This window comes from Penicillium waksmanii, assembly GCF_028829765.1.
Source record: "Penicillium waksmanii strain IBT 27052 chromosome Unknown utg000005l:1.0-5232799.0:1.0-5237142.0, whole genome shotgun sequence".
Taxonomy (NCBI): Eukaryota; Fungi; Ascomycota; class Eurotiomycetes; order Eurotiales; family Aspergillaceae; genus Penicillium; species Penicillium waksmanii.
Window position 1 is genome coordinate 4,021,402 of NW_026643252.1, and position 15,591 is coordinate 4,036,992.

The window sequence follows — 15,591 nt, forward strand, 5'->3', positions numbered from 1 at the left end:
TTTCAGAAATTCCCAACAGAATCCCAATTTTCTCCACTCCTAAGAAATTCCTGTCCCTGTGAAAAAAAATTCGACGCCAGGATTGAAAAATCATCATTCGACAGCGTTAGTTGCTGCGGCGAGAGTAGTCCACTCGTTGAATAATCCTGTGTCCCAGCAAATGCAGTATCCGTCCCGGTCCCGGTCCCCGCTCCGAAGCTCTGATGTTGTACTCCCGACGATGAATGCTCATCCGACGCATCCAACCGGCTCGGGGCGGGTAGGGGCGAGGTTTGCGAGACCTCCGCGGCTACAGGCGGCGGACCTGTACAAAGGGAGTCGCCGAATAAGCGACGGGCCGAATCTGTGTCGTTATTGGATGAATATTCTAAGATCTCCCAGAAGCGGGATAGGTCGATGAGAAGGCTTTGGTTCTCTGTGTCCGGGTCTGGTTGGTAGGTGGCTGAGACGGCGTCTTCGAGGTGTTGAAGTCGTCGGGCTAGGCGGGCCATGTGTGGCCATCTTTGTCCAATTCTTTGGACGAATTGCACGCATTGGGTGAATCTTTCGCGCTTTTGTTCGCGGATTGTGGGGTTATCGGTGAAACTCAGCTGGAGCTCGATGGTTGCTACTACTGCGGCGCTGTAGCCTAGCAGCGGGTCGGAGACTAGGAATGACTTTTCTTCGAAGTAGTTGATGAAGTGGATGATCCAGGTTGTGTGCGAGGAGATCAGGTCTGAGGTGTGTTGGAGGAAAATTTCCGGAATGGTGCTTCGGAAAGTGCGTAAACTCAGAGATAGGAGGAGTGGGTGATTCAAAAGGCATAGGATGGTGTGATATATGAATTGGTTTAGGAACCAGGGTCCCCAGTACTCCCGATGCGCCTGAAGTTCTTCCAGCGACCTGTCGCTGAGATTTGCGGGTTTGTACCGATGTGTGAGAGGCATGCGTGTTTCCATTTCCATCTGTATGGCAAGAATTTTGGAGTACTCGGAGTCAGGAGACCACGGCGGGACGTTGCTGGGTCTTCCTCGGAGCTGCACGTATTTCGCAGTTCGGGCAAATGCCTCACTTAGCATTATCACATATGCATTAATTCCCTGGTCCTGGATCGTGCTTCTTCGAGTCCCTGAAACTGATGGCCCTGGAGACATAACTCTTGGAGGCCTGGACGGACTCTGTGGATATGGTGGACCGCCCACGTCTGGGGAATCTAGAGTGGAAAATTCCCCGCCATGTAGGCGCTTAAGAAGACATATACTCCAGAAGCAACGCCGGCGCTCTTCTCGAACTATTGGGTCTGATGGAGGACGAGTCTCCACACCCAGATTAGCGCACTGGGCCAAATTCATGGCAAGACTGCTGTGAATGCTCGAGCGATGCGTGTTACCATCTATTTAGTTTGTTAACTTGCGTCGAAGTACTGTTGAGATGTATCTTACTGGTAAAGTCAACCAGGCTCAGCAGGCATAAGCACTGGAGCGTTGATACTTCAACGGGCCCTTCCGAAACTCGTTTCATCACGAGACCGCGTGCGACTTCTGCATACCCATTGACCTGCTCCGCCAGATCCCTGCTATTGTGATATGTATCCGAAAAGCGGAGGCTCAAGGCGAATATAGCATAGATGATTTCGACATCGCGTGTTGGAAGACTGGCCAGAAAGCTGCTCCGGTGGAATAGAGGCAGTGGCTGAGAATCGCAGTACAACAGATACAACTCTGCAAGTGGCATGATTTCATCCCAGGGCGGCAAGACAGCCGAGAAGCTTGTCCCGGAGGGTCCCATAGCTGGAATGGGAGAAGCAGAAGAGCCATTCCTCGAATTGGAGCTAGTGCATGGACTTGTGTTAATAACCATGGTGTTCAAGTTTGCAGAAAAAGGAGATATACCCAAGATGATCAAGGACAGCTCCAAGTTTGCCTTCTAGGCTTTTCAACCTGTCCTCCTATGGATTTATTAGATGATTTCCTCGGCTTGGATCCTATATTCTTACCAATGTGTGCGACGCTGGCAGAGCCACGCTGTTGCTCCTGGACGCTTCCTCTGGAGCTGGCCGACGCCTCTCCTCCGCGTAAACGCATTGCTGCCTGAGTCTAGCACAGAGCGAGCAAATAGGTTGCTCGCCGGGGCACTTTGCTTTTTTGCGCCTGGGCCTTCTGTGAGCGTCATTATCTTCAAACAAGGCAAAGTTCGTGTTCTTACCTGCATGTTTCACAGGCCTGCCTCACGCGTTTGGCGGGTCTCTCTAGATAAGCGGGGTCTGTCTGGTCCATTTCTCTAGGCTTGGCTGTCAACTGTCACAAAACATAATTCTGGGTCTGCTTTCAGAACTGGATAAAGTGTCTCATTTATCGATATATTTGCATGCACGGCCTTTTTAGCAAACGTGAGCGTGCTGGCGTAATCAAAAATGAAAGCTCTCAAGCCGTATAGCCGATAAGACCCAGAGAACCACCTTGTTTTGTTCGACTGAAACTCGGTCGAAATCGCAATGTTGTCTTGAGAAGTTGAATTGCAGTCGCCGAAACACAGTTATGTGGATGACTAAGCGATTTGTATCCGGCAGTGGATGAAGTCAAGACTAATCCAGTCCTTTTGTGATGATTAGTTGCTCTCGATACTATAACTTTCGAGATAGTCTTGGCTAGTATTTATGTCCCGGGCAATTCCTTTAAGAACTGGTATTGGGTTAGATATGATGAGTTCCTCCTCGGCCCGATTCCCAGCGTTAGCAGTAGACTAGACCCCTCCTGGACCAATGACGCGCCGTAGAAAGTCAACCGTAAGCCCGAACAGGATCAGATAAGGAAGCCAACAAAAAGAGCTTGGGATAATTACTCTACGTCCATTTAAATGCGATGGGAGTGAAAAACTGCATCCGAGGCAACATTTCTGGAATTGGCGCTTGAATTGGTATATGTACAGCCCCAAATCATCAATGTGCCTGCAAGCCCGTCTATTCCATCACCGGAGTAGAAATACACCGCCATCCAATCAGACAAACAATATCTTCCGCAACCAAGCCAGTTAAAAGAGGTGGCGTCATTTATTTCTCGCCGAACCAAGTCTTGTGGCCCTGTGGTAAAGTCAGTATATGGGTTGGAGAAACTTCACCAAGGAGAACTTGTAGGGGGCGGCGCTGGTGCGAATTGGCGAAGGGGGGTTAACTCACGAAGACCATGCGGCCCATGGCGTAGGTGGTAGCTAAGAAGAGTGTCAGTTGGCTGGCTGTGAACAATTGTAATTCGAGATCGGACCACTCACCAGCACCGAGGCCGTAGACGGAGATGAGGTAGGGGTACATGATGTAACTGCTACGGGAGGTCTGTAAAATGCGAGTCGCATGTTAGCTTTTTGATTGCCAATTGCTAAGCTGAGTCGAAGGGCGATTGAGTCGGGGACTGACCTTCCACCACTGACGCTTGCCGTCGTGGTTCTGGAACAGACGCTGGTAGAAGGGGACACGGTTCTCGCGATACACGAAACTGTAGACAAGCAAGACGAGTTAGCAAGTGCTTATGTCGAAAGCGAGAGCAGTCCAAGGTTCATAGCGCCGCCAATTGCAATTGACCAATTGCGGTGTCCCTCGAAGACTGCTTCACGAAATTCGGGGCGCCCCCGGACTAGGTACAGCGCGGGCCCGGTGACATTCGGGTTCACGGGGACATAAATCGAGGGAGACGTACCCGGCCAGACGAGGCGCAGTGCGGAACATTTTGGCGGTTGGAGGGGAGGTGAGGGTTTGAGGTGGGAGGAGGGAAGGGCGATGATCGTGCCATCCGTCGTTGTGAGGCCAAGCTCGAGTCACCTGACTTCCCTCTTCTTTCCGGAATGACTAAGGAAGTGCCGAAAAGGGCAACGCGCAAAGCGTCCAATCATCATCAACTGAATTGATGAGCTTGCAATTATTGCTGTTCAGTCCTTTACAACTCTTTTTCTGTTCTGATAGTTTCCAGCTCCATGCGGTGATTGACGCCGGTTGCCATCCCTTCCCGTCCAACCCATGCGACCGGCTCTCCTTCGACTGCTGAGGAGGCCCTTCGCCGTCTCAACCCTCGACGCCCTCGCCGCGACCTCTATTGGGATCGAGCAATTGGAGTTTGATTACACGCGCCTGCGCGGTCAACCACAATGCTTGCGACACTTTTCGAGTGCCAATGATGCCAGCGCTCGCCCTGCTGAGCGCAAACAGTGGCCACGGCGGCGTACGACCGACAAGAGGCGACCTTTGAGCTTTCCCATCCATGAGATTGAAATACCGACAGGCGCCGATGCGATAGCACCACCACGGCCACCTTCACATAAACATTATTCCGAAAACGAAAGAATACTCGATACCCCTGCGAAGGCTTTGCAATTAAACCCGGAGCGGCTGGAGTTCGAGTCGAATGTTGGACACACCCATGATCTTGGGACGCGGTTAGTGGACCAGCCGGAGCATTCGAGTGATTTTGAGCTCTGGGAAGAGCTCCTCCATCATCGGCAACGGAAATATGGAGATCAAGGCACACAAGAGATTTGGGAGGGATTGACAGTTCGCTTGCAAGGGCTTCAATTACCCGTCACTGGACCCCGGGCAGATTTCTTCTGGAAATGCTTTGTGGGTCTTGGGCTGAGGCGCGAGATATATCTTACTAGCGTGCTCCAACATGCAATTGATATCTACCAGCGTCAAGGCATCAGCTGGCCGCATTTGTATGAAAGTGTGGTAGGTAAACTATTGGATCAAGGCCGCACCAGACAAGCTTCCGCAATACATCGAATGCTGCAACGATCAGGGCTGGCTCAACCAAATGACCTCATAAGGGTGCTTAAGCAGGTCTTCCATCCTGCATGTCTGCCAATATCTAAAGATTCGCCAAACCTGATAACTACTCAACGGCAGACAATCGCTTTCGGGCAGACTGCCTTCAAAGCTATGTGCCGCTGCGCACCGGGTCATCGTATCTACGGTCCGGTAATCTCGCATTTAATGCAGAATGGTTATGGAGAATATGCGCTGAGAATGCATGAATTCCTGGTGAAACACGATGACCATCCGCAAGCAGCCGAGGAAATGCTAGACCTTTGGGAATACGTCAAAAGGCATGGCAGTGAACGAGAATTCGATGCCATCCGAGACTATGCCGAAGAAAGAGAATTCGAAAAATTCAACATCGATGCGTCCATGACCGATGAGACAGCATCAACAGGGCACAAAAAAGAGATAGAAGGCAAGAGATACAACGACGACATCGGTGCGAAATTGATATCTACGCCGCCCTTCAACTTGGAATGGGTTATTGGGGCTCTCAAAATGCTCGGCATCTCAGCAATCGGACCCCGTACTATTCGTGAAGTTACCATCAGAGCTAACGGCAGCAAGGAGATCCTTGATAGAATCAATCTGATTCGGGGATCCGGAATCACGATCGAAGACTCCATCTTTCCAAGTCTGGTTGAGAAGCTTGCCAGACAGCACCGCAGCATCCTACTTTCCGATTTACTGCATAGTGATCAACACCCCGATGTCCTGGCAGACGTGAAGATCCAAGAATCGTTCCTGGTGTCGCACTACATGACCCAGGACTGGCGCCAGTATAACTTGGCGCAGGCGGTGTTGGCAGAGCATTTCCCGGGGTCGTCAGGTCTTTTGGATCTACACTTCCGCAAGCACATTGCAGCTGGGGAATATGATGCAGCTTCCAAGGTAGTGGATGAGGTTGCCATACATGGCCAAAAGTTGAGCGAGGAGAGTGTGGATTTTCTGGCAGAAAAAGTCCTGACATCTCGTCAACAGACCAAAGCCCCTTCCCCGGGCAAACAGTTATCAGCTAAAGATGAGGTGATGTTTGTCTTTCGGGTTCTGCAACGCGTGGTGCCAGCAGGGAGCTATGTCAGTGCGTCATTTTGGGTTGAGTTGCTGAAGCGACTCGGCATGGATGATAATTGGGATGAACTTCGCGAAGTGTGCCATTGGTTGGTTCGCGAGTACTCATTTAGTCCCCTCGCGGAGCCTTCGTTGTTCTCCTCGAAATTGCAACCTACGGGGCGAGACGGCCGAATTCTCAGTCGGATATTTACCGCGAGAATGCAGGCGGCGATTGTCACCTGGGGATTCCGACCGCGCATCGACGAAAATGTCGTCGGCAATCAAAAGCATTACTACAAACACCCGACTACTGGCCAAAGGCCGACTACTGGCCAAAGGTACATCCTTTGGGTGCGAGGCATCCTTCTTCTTCGAGACTTGAGCAATGCTGGCCTGAAAGTCAAAGCAGACTGGGTCCGACGAGCAACTCGTCACCGGTTGGCCACTTTGTTCAGCGAGTATTCACCCTCGGCCAGGCGAGTGAACCGGACCCTGCGACGAATGTGTCCATTTACTCTGCAAGAAGTGATTGCAGATGCCAAACGTGCTTGGGGTGATGAATATTTGTTCCGTGGACATGAGCACTCGCGGTCTCCCCGGTGGCTGGCAAATCCATATCGTACGAGGAGCAGTCTCCGGCGTTCTTCAAACGTCGTACTCTCGCGGCGAGAAATGGGGGGGACTACGTGAACGGGCGAGACGAGGCGATAGTCGTGCGTTGCGTCAGATGCGCGAGTGGCGAGATCTACGCGAGCGTTTTCCAACGAAAATACGGCGAGGCCCATAGCTGTGTTTCTTGTATATTATTTTGTATCTTGTATTTTGTACATATAGAGATGGATGGATGGATGTACCAATAATTGACAACCACTGACACAAGTGAGGATTTGAACCCACTTTGTCCTTCAATATCAACTTGGTTCTCCCTGGGACACCTGGGTATCCTTAATAAAAAATCCATGGAACGAATGAAGATGATCGACAGGGTGCATCATTAGGCGCTCTGCTCCTCGCGTCAGATCGGGCTGTGCGACTGACGCGGATTTTTTCCCTTATAATTGAGTGTTGCCTACGAATACTACTACACCGTCTTGACTTTCTCTTTAAGAATTTTCATATTCATCGCCTCCGTACAGTAATACATCAAGGCCAGGCCAACGAGAGACTGCGCCAAGCGTGGCTGGACAGGCGATCCACCCGCCGATCTAAGAATAGTTGAGACGGCAACGCGGCCTGGACCCGCTTAATGGATCGTCAACATTCCATCCTTGTCACTTATTGACACCCTTTTTCCCTGTCGTTTACAACAATCTTATTTACCCCGACTTGTACATCTTTCTACTCCTTCCTCTTCTCCGCATATCGCATATCGCATACCCTCAACATGCAATTCCTCCCCTTGCTGGCGCTGCTCCCCGCAGCCCTCGCCAACCCACTAAATGTCCGCGCAACCGCCTGCAACAACTCGCCCGATCTCTGCGACAAATCCTACGGCGACATCACACATCTAGGCTCTCACGACAGTCCATTCGTGACCTCCTCTTCCTCAAACTTTGCCTTGGCTGCCAATCAGTATGTTTCTGCTCTTCCTTCTACCTTCTACTCTGTCCGACCATTCATCTGACAATTCTACCCCAGATATTACGATACCCCGACCCAACTCAGCGCCGGCGTCCGTCTCGTCTCTGCCCAAGTACACAAGAGTAACTCTCAATGGCACCTGTGCCACTCCGAGTGCGGTTTGATGGATGCAGGTCTATTAAGTGACTGGCTCAAAGACATCAAGGACTGGCTAGACGACAATCCAAACGAAGGTACGCGCGGCCCAATCTATATACACCCTACACCCTACACCCCAGCACAAAGCTAAAAAATCCCTTCCGGAAAAACAGTCGTAACAATCCTCCTCGTCAATTCCGACTCAGCCACAGCCTCAGACCTAAACACCGAATTCGAAACAGCAAATATAACCTCCTACGGCTACGAGCCCAAATCCCTAACCTCAGCTCCAACCTCCTGGCCAACCCTCCAAACAATGATCGACTCAGGAAAACGCCTCGTCACCTTCGTCCCCAGCTTGACAACAAGCACCTCCTACCCCTACCTCATGAACGAGTGGGACTTCATCTGGGAAAACCAATACGACGTCCGATCCCCATCAAATTTCTCCTGCGACGCAAACAGACCATCAACAGATACAGCCACCCTCCAAGCATCGAGCAAATTACCACTTATGAACCACTTCCTCTACTCAACCGATCTCTCCGCGCTCGGCGTCGAGTATCCAAACACCAGCTACGTCGCCACGACAAATGCGCCGTCCGGCGGCACGGGTAATCTCGGCAGCACGTTGACAAAGTGTAAGAAGACGTGGAATCGGGCTCCGGCGTTTGTGTTGGTTGATTTCTTTAATCGGGGACCGGCTATTGATGCGATTGACGATATTAATGGCGTTACTAATGCTGTTGGTCGGAGTTCTGTTTCTACGGCGGCTGGTTCCTCGAGTGATGGCAGTACCATCAATAATGTCTTTAAGGGTCTGGTTGATTTGGCTAGTTCTGCCCAGGCTGGGGCTACGCCTTCGATGGGGGATTGGGTTTGGGTTGGTGGGGATTGGAGTAAGATTCTTGGTGGTGGGATTGCTTTTAGTTAAAGCTAAGGCTGCCTCGCTTGCTGCCTTTGCTCACACTTTGACTTCTTGCTTGTTTATTATCGTGCAGCGTTTTTGTTCTCGGACATGTTTTGATTCCCTCTTCATACTGGTATATAGAGCATGGGGCATGGGCTGTTTGTTTGGGAGTTCTGGGTTGTGCCGGCGTTGCGTGACCGCAAAATGACCTGGTGTTTTTTTTCTCTTGCGTGGCTTTTTTTTCTCATCCCCTTTGACTGCTTTCAATTGGGGCTGGAATTGGAATGACGGCATGACTTGTGAAGGGGGGCTTTGATCTCTCTATAGTATATAGAATTGAGAAAAAATTGAATAAATCTCATTGAAACCGATCGATGCTCGTATCTGCTGTTCTTACATTCAATCTTCAAGTTGAGGTTTAATCAATGCCGATACTGGGCACTGGTATTCCCCGTGGAGTTATAATGAAGCCTTCTACCCCACCCTCCTTTCGATGAACTTCCAACTTAAATTCACTGGTCTTTCCTCAGTAACTGGCGCACCTTATTGACCTTATCCTCAGCAGTCTGTTCTTTGTCCGTCCTGTTTCAATTTGTGTTATGTGTCAGTCTCTGGGTAAACTATATAACGCATAGCTATACACATATATCCCACAGGATAGTATATAGTATAGAGCTTCAACCGATTGGACGGGGATGGGTAGAATTGAATTTGAATTGCCCGACGTAGGGGCCGTAATCAAACCCAGCCCCGACTGCAGGATATTAGAACGCACCTTGATCCGACCCGGATATCCGTTTGGATACGTACGATCCCCTGTTGGTGGAGGAGGGTATGCGCCTGTCCGATGACCTGGTGGACCCGGTCCCAGGAGCCTTCTGTAACACGAGACGAGGCTGATTAGCGATCGGACGAGCTGAGGATGGTCTTATAACACCCCTTTAAATTGAGACTGCAATTGGATACTACTACTACCTACCGAGAGTGGTGCCGGCGGAGTGCAGGGTGTATTTGATGCCCGAGGCTTCGATCAGTCGCTGGACATCGGCGATTTGGGCGGAGACGGAGGGTGAGGAGGTGCCGATCTGGGGTATGGATCAGAACGGGGGATACTGTAAGTAAGGGCTTGATGTTTGGCTTACTGGAATCAGACAAAAGTCCGCGGTGCACTTGGCGGGGGTAGGTAGTTCCATGATGGAGTAGAGCGTAGCGGCGTAGAGAGAGTGTTGTGTAGGGAAGAAGTGGAGGTGGGGCAGGTTGAACTCGGTGAACTCTCGGCAGGCGCTAATGTTAAGCTGCGTCTGCAGGTATTATCTTAAGGTAGCCTGTACATCCACTTAGTTCTGTACATTATGGCCTAGTTAAGTTACCTGGTATACCTAGGATGTCTACTATGGCCACGTCAGAATGGGCAGATGTGAAGCTCTTGAGGGATTGCCCACCCATGAGGTCACCACAAATGAGGAAGCTATTTCGGAAACACACCCCACTACGCGAGATTGTAAAATATTCAAAACTAAAACTAAAATAAAATACAATCCAACATTTTTCTAACCAACGTGCATGTTTAATTTGAATAGGGCTGACTAAGATACGATCCGATCGGCGAGTAGCTTCCCAGGCTTGATCTCGCGTGACCAATCGTCTCTTCCCTCCTCCACTCGCCTTATCAGCCCCCCCTGCAACCCCGGACTTCTTGGGAATCGAAATCTAAATCATAAAAAAAGAAAGGAAATCTATTTCTACGAACTCATCCACTTCCTCCTCCCCATTCTCCCCATTGCCCCCGAATGACAAAACCCAGTCTCCTCGAGCTCCCACCGGGAGTTCAGCTCATCTACCTGGCCGAGGCGGAGCAAATGTGATATACCGCTTTGTCCCATCCACCTCCCATCTAGCGGTCAAGAAAGATGATTCAAAACAACTGCTCTCGTCATCATCATCATCATCAACAACCACTCGCGATGATGGCGGGGTCACTACGACTACGACTATTCCCCCAATCTTCAGAGGCAAATTACTTCGCCTACGCAAACAGACTGCATCCGACGTCTGCTACAAAGAAATCGCCGCAAACTTCAATGCCAAAATCCGCCCACTTTTCCAGACCGACGAATTAGTCGACCAAACACTGATTCGACTCCCGGATGACCTCATCCCCCACTGTAATCAATTACTCCGCGCCGAGGAACGAAATGGCTCCAGGCCTGCTAAACGCCATGGCGGGTACCTAGCCTTGAATGAACCATTCGGTCTACTTATTACCGATATGACAGTCTTCAATGATGCCGACCCGGGCGCGACACTGGCCGAGTTCAAGCCGAAATGGCTACTTCAGTCCCCGTCTGCACCAGTCGGCGCTGAACGGTGTCGAACGTGTGCGCTTCGGGAAATGAAGAATCGGGACGCGAGGGGGGTTAGGATTGAAGGAGTCGCGATCGTTTTGTCCTCTTGATCTTGTTTCTGAGTGCTTTGAGAATGTACTGCGTGCTACGGGGTTCGTCAGGGGTTGTGCTGGTAATGACCATGACCGTGTCCGGCTTGCGGGCATCTTATTCCGAAATTCAACATTGAGGAATTTGCAGTCTAGACAGAAGGCTTTTCGGGAGGTTGGATTGTTCGGGCCTGAGGAAGGATCGAGGGAGAACTCGTTGGATATGACTCTTCGTGATTGTACGATGTTTATCAAGGTATGTCCTCCTCCTCTTCCCACCCGTCTAGAAGAAAAGAACTCAGGCTAATATTCCACCCAGATCCCCCGCAACGAATCATTACCCGTGGAAATCCGTCTCGGCGACCTCGACTTGAAAACAGGAGCTGGAGGCAAAGCACAGTACTGGCGAGATCTGGAGCACCAATTAATTGATGAAGGCTGGTACTGTACTTCCGGTTCGGACAGCAGCCGGAAACATAGCGAGTGTGCACTGCGGTCTTCCCGTGATGGATTTAATGGCAATGGCGTTTATTCGACATGATCACATCTTTCAAGGGGTTATGCTTTGGATAATCGGTTCGACTTTTTCGGTTTACGCTTTTTTTCTTTTTCTTCTTCTTTCGGCCTGGTTCGGTTCGGTGCTTCAGCATCAAATTCCAAAGGGATGTCCTGATAGACTAATTTTAACATAATGGGTGGTTGGTTTTGATTCTTCTTATACATAATTGTTCAAGTTGTTGCTTGGTTCATCTCGACCAGGTTGAGCTTCGTTGGGTACGAAAGATTTTTAATTCGGGAACGGTGGCTTTTTTGGCTTTATTAGACAAATATTAGTATTTCTTATTTCTGTGTCCTTGTCACACACCTATGCTCCAAGCCACATCTATACTGCTGAGGAATACATTATTAAACTTGAAGCTCGAAAGTCCCCCATGGGTTCCTAATCCTGCCGAATCGACGATTGAAGTAGAGAAGGGAATGCATTCTATCAAGGCCAGAGATTAGTACAGAGTAGCATATAAGCTGCCTGCCCCAGTGATTCATATCGGCAACGGACCACAGCAGCAGAAAAAGGGACCGCAGTATGCCACGACAGAATAACTAACCATTACTAGTTGTTACTTGTCGGATACACTCCCAATTTGCTTGGAAATCTTATGTAACCTATTTACATCGCAGTAAACCTGCAATAAATAGTTAGTTGTCAGCTAGTATTCTAAATTGATCAGACTTTGACATATTTCTTAAATAACAATTAGTAGCCAATTTTAGTCTACAAAAGTTATAAGCCCTAGTTTACCTGCTATAATAAGTACCATCTAAGTTATTTATAACCTCCCCCCCAACTTTTAGGCCCTACAACCCTGGATCCGGCCCGCCCCCCCCGGCCTAGACCATGCCCAACCGCCTAACTTGAACTTCAAGTTGTCTAGCGTTGCTTTTGCACTCCTACTTCTCTCCTATCACCTCATACCAGAAACCGGAACCTTCACACCAAGACTACCGGAAGATTTCTTCGACCTACACACTTCCCACGCTTCTACAGCCAAAACTCCGCCCTTTTCACCCTCTCGAGCGTCATTCGCTTCCCTACTCCCATCAACCTCCACCCTTCACATCTCGCAAAGTCCATACATACTAGTATACTACCCCGTCTCGACAATGCCATCAACACCTTCTCAACAGGAAAGTTCCCCCTTCAAAACGCGATCCAACAATGGATTCCGATCTTAACGACGCCGACCAAATCGAGGCCCTCCTAAACAAAGATAGTTTCAAAACTTGGGGCTTCGAAATCTACAGATGCATATACCAAAACAACACCGACTGAGAAAAAGTCCTAACTCGCTTCCTAAGCCCCGTCACAGAGTCCTAGAGTACTACAGTGGTCTTGATCTCCTCGACACATTCACCCCAACGGTCTTGCAAGACCCCTCCTTCGAGGGTACGACTGTTTCTACTCTTCGCAGCCACTTCGACCAGTGGGCAAAGACTGCGAGGAAAGAGAAACAGGGCGTTAGTGAAGATTAACGTGCACGGACTGGTCGATACCGGTTTTTCATCACCAAGGATCAGGACGCTATGGAGTCGGTTCTGAATGCCCCTGTGGATCAAGATGAGACGGGGTTTATTCGCATGGTGTATGCTGAATGGGGACCGGAGGAGCTTGATGAAGAGGATATTGCGAATGGTGATGTGGATGTGGAGGAGCCCCTTGAGGGGTGCACTGGGTATAATGTGGGTTGGATGAAATTGTATTGACAGGTTACGCAATTGCCGGCTTTTCTTAAGATGCGTGATAGTGATGATTGACAGGCGCATTATACTCGTTCACCGGAGATTGGTGATATTCTTTGATGTCAGCTTGAGGAGATATAAGGTGGTGGTGGTGGGAATTAGTCTGGTATATTTTTATTTTCTCGTATTCCTTTCGCGTATTTCTGATATCAGTTCGATGGTCTATAAGGCATGGAATGCTAGTATGAGATAAAGATCCTGATTCATCATTCGCAAACATGTAGGCCGGGGGGGGGGGGTTATGAGGGGTTTTCAGATTAGATTAGACTGTATCATATTATATTAAATCGTGCAGTTCGTAACTGTCCAAGCAGCTTTTTTTGGCGAAGGTCTTGGATGCTTGACTCTGTAAATACATACATAGATACCTCCACATCGGTCTAATGGCTGTATCATGGTCGTAATGGTAGTCTAAATCCCTTACTCCTTCGGCCCCAGCTCAAAAGTGAACTGCTTCGAAAGTGGTGACACCCTCCAGCGTGCAAAGAGCTGCGCATTCTCCACCAAAATCCGCCGCAGCATCTCTCCCCTCTCTTCTGCACCAGGCCACACACCCTGCCATACGCGTACATACGGCTCCATAATCCCCAAGGCTTCCCTGATCCACCTCTCTGCCCTCTCCTTGCCAATCATCCCCTTCTGAACCATCCGTCTCTCCAGTTCCCCCAGGAAATGCTCATTCTCCTGCCTGTCCTTCACCGCAGCCTGCATAACTGCTAGTAGTATATGTGACCGGATTGACAGGTCTAACTCATCCATCTCGATTCCTTCTAGTCCTAGTCCAACTGTCTCCTCTACCGCAACAGCGGCTAGGAAATTCACCTCCTCCTCACTCCCGATCTCTTCCTCCCACCCCCCTCCACCACGCCTGTACTCCAATCCCTCCATCCGGCAACCCACACCACATCACTTGCTCCGACTCACCATCTCCTTTGGCCATCTCTTCCCCCGAAACCCGTGCGAGGTACTCTGCTTCTGACCTGTGTAAATCATACTTTCCCTGCGCGACCAATATCCCAAAGTGATTGGGCACCCATTCTTCCCAGGGATTTATCCTAGCCAGGTAAGATGAAGATAGATCAGGACTAAAATAGTCAAGCCAGAAGCGCGCATGTGATTCCGAATCAGGTGGTGCACTGGGGTAGGCCGCGTGCAGGCATGTCATGGTTGACTTTAGCGTGCTGAGGGCTACTGCCGTAAGAGTCACTAATGGCAGAAAAGGTTGTCTGCGGCGCGTGCGCCCAACAGTGTAAGCCCAGCGGGAGAGTTTCAAGACATGTGCGGATACCGGACTATGGCACGGCTGGCATAGTGGGGAAGAGGAGTCAGGAAGGTCCTGGAGATCAGGCAGGCGGTAGAAGCGCGCTGTAGTGCGCTGGGTGAGATAGGGAATGGAGTAGTAGGAGCGCCAGACGGAGGAGTATAGAAGGTCATGGTGGGCTGTATAGAAGGCAGGAAAATCGGAGAAGGAGGGGAAGTCACCTTCCAGTTGGGAGGTATAGCGGTAGATTGCTGCCGCGAGCTGCGCGAGGTAGAATACATCCAGGGTACGATTAAAGCGTAACTCGCCCTCGCCAAAGGACCAGCCATGTGCGTGCAGCTTCTCTATAACATCGAATACCCCGTTGTCGTTCCATAGCCCCTCGTCCAAGTAGATGAATGCGATCCGTAAGATATCCTCATGGCAGGTCACTAGCACGATACCGCCTTCAACATTGGCCAGGAACTCTTCAGCGCTCATTGTAGCGCTTATGGAAGGCGCGGCGGTAAGGAAATATGTAGTGATTGGGGTGAAAATCGAATCGGGATGGACAGGTATCGGGATGCAGTTCGAGCCGTACAGTACAATCCCTTTAAATTTTGTGAGGGGGCCAAGGTGTATAAAGCCGTATATACATAGATACTTACTATACAATCCGAGAAAGCTCCCAGACTCTTAATTAGCGTAGGAACGAGGAGAGACGTGCGAGAAGGGGATAGATGCGGTGGATTTCGCGAGATCGTCAGCCCTACCACTGTTCTCCAAGAAAATACAAGGACGAGACATGAGTTTTGTAATTATAGAAGTAAAATACCGTCCAGGTAACGATACTGGAAAATAGCTATTCCGAGACTACTTATTATTCTCAATGTAGTATGGCAGGTCTTGGCATTAGGGTTCGAGAAAGGAGACTTGTTTTCCATTCTTAACCGATGCTTTGCCCAATATTTGCTTGATTCTCAGCTTAGAAACAGTTGCTATCCTTCGCTAAATTCTGTTTTGAATGTTTGCTCCCCCAGACACTATCTAGCTACATGTTCAACAGCCCGAATTATCAAGATCAAGTAATTTATGCAGACGGAATAGCTCAACAAAGGGAAGTCAGTATGGCGAGACAGGCCTATTGGGTCCGTTGC

At 49.8% G+C, this 15,591-nt stretch overlaps 8 protein-coding genes across 8 annotated transcripts; 4 read left to right on the forward strand and 4 right to left on the reverse strand.

The window, feature by feature from the left end:
- Positions 1 to 2: 2 nt before the first annotated feature.
- Positions 3 to 2,255, reverse strand: N7481_006407 (C6 transcription factor; the record flags this gene model as incomplete). The annotated part of the gene is made up of 5 exons (XM_057265626.1): positions 3 to 1,372; positions 1,422 to 1,810; positions 1,872 to 1,927; positions 1,976 to 2,129; positions 2,185 to 2,255. The coding sequence occupies 5 exons, from the start codon at positions 2,253 to 2,255 to the stop codon at positions 3 to 5; spliced, it is 2,040 nt and encodes a 679-aa protein (XP_057123346.1).
- Positions 2,256 to 3,028: 773 nt separating this feature from the next.
- N7481_006408 (cytochrome c oxidase subunit 7) lies at positions 3,029 to 3,697 on the reverse strand (the record flags this gene model as incomplete). Its single annotated transcript, XM_057265627.1, has 5 exons — positions 3,029 to 3,058; positions 3,155 to 3,186; positions 3,247 to 3,307; positions 3,389 to 3,467; positions 3,669 to 3,697. 5 exons carry the CDS (start codon positions 3,695 to 3,697, stop codon positions 3,029 to 3,031), a joined length of 231 nt encoding a protein of 76 aa, XP_057123347.1.
- Positions 3,698 to 3,985: 288 nt separating this feature from the next.
- On the forward strand, positions 3,986 to 6,523 carry N7481_006409 (uncharacterized protein; the record flags this gene model as incomplete). Its single annotated transcript, XM_057265628.1, has 1 exon — positions 3,986 to 6,523. One exon carries the CDS (start codon positions 3,986 to 3,988, stop codon positions 6,521 to 6,523), a length of 2,538 nt encoding a protein of 845 aa, XP_057123348.1.
- Positions 6,524 to 7,217: 694 nt separating this feature from the next.
- On the forward strand, positions 7,218 to 8,486 carry N7481_006410 (uncharacterized protein; the record flags this gene model as incomplete). Its single annotated transcript, XM_057265629.1, has 3 exons — positions 7,218 to 7,405; positions 7,472 to 7,647; positions 7,726 to 8,486. 3 exons carry the CDS (start codon positions 7,218 to 7,220, stop codon positions 8,484 to 8,486), a joined length of 1,125 nt encoding a protein of 374 aa, XP_057123349.1.
- Positions 8,487 to 8,974: 488 nt separating this feature from the next.
- Positions 8,975 to 9,908, reverse strand: N7481_006411 (thiamine-binding protein; the record flags this gene model as incomplete). The annotated part of the gene is made up of 5 exons (XM_057265630.1): positions 8,975 to 9,044; positions 9,238 to 9,340; positions 9,442 to 9,547; positions 9,605 to 9,763; positions 9,855 to 9,908. The coding sequence occupies 5 exons, from the start codon at positions 9,906 to 9,908 to the stop codon at positions 8,975 to 8,977; spliced, it is 492 nt and encodes a 163-aa protein (XP_057123350.1).
- A 344-nt stretch (positions 9,909 to 10,252) lies between these two features.
- Positions 10,253 to 11,437, forward strand: N7481_006412 (uncharacterized protein; the record flags this gene model as incomplete). The annotated part of the gene is made up of 4 exons (XM_057265631.1): positions 10,253 to 10,323; positions 10,473 to 10,878; positions 11,048 to 11,152; positions 11,216 to 11,437. The coding sequence occupies 4 exons, from the start codon at positions 10,253 to 10,255 to the stop codon at positions 11,435 to 11,437; spliced, it is 804 nt and encodes a 267-aa protein (XP_057123351.1).
- Positions 11,438 to 12,765: 1,328 nt separating this feature from the next.
- Positions 12,766 to 13,158, forward strand: N7481_006413 (uncharacterized protein; the record flags this gene model as incomplete). Its single annotated transcript, XM_057265632.1, has 2 exons — positions 12,766 to 12,912; positions 12,967 to 13,158. Coding segments are annotated over 2 exons (339 nt in total), but the record flags the coding sequence as incomplete, so codon positions are not given.
- Positions 13,159 to 13,614: 456 nt separating this feature from the next.
- N7481_006414 (uncharacterized protein) lies at positions 13,615 to 14,935 on the reverse strand (the record flags this gene model as incomplete). The annotated part of the gene is made up of 2 exons (XM_057265633.1): positions 13,615 to 14,062; positions 14,097 to 14,935. The coding sequence occupies 2 exons, from the start codon at positions 14,933 to 14,935 to the stop codon at positions 13,615 to 13,617; spliced, it is 1,287 nt and encodes a 428-aa protein (XP_057123353.1).
- Positions 14,936 to 15,591: the final 656 nt, after the last annotated feature.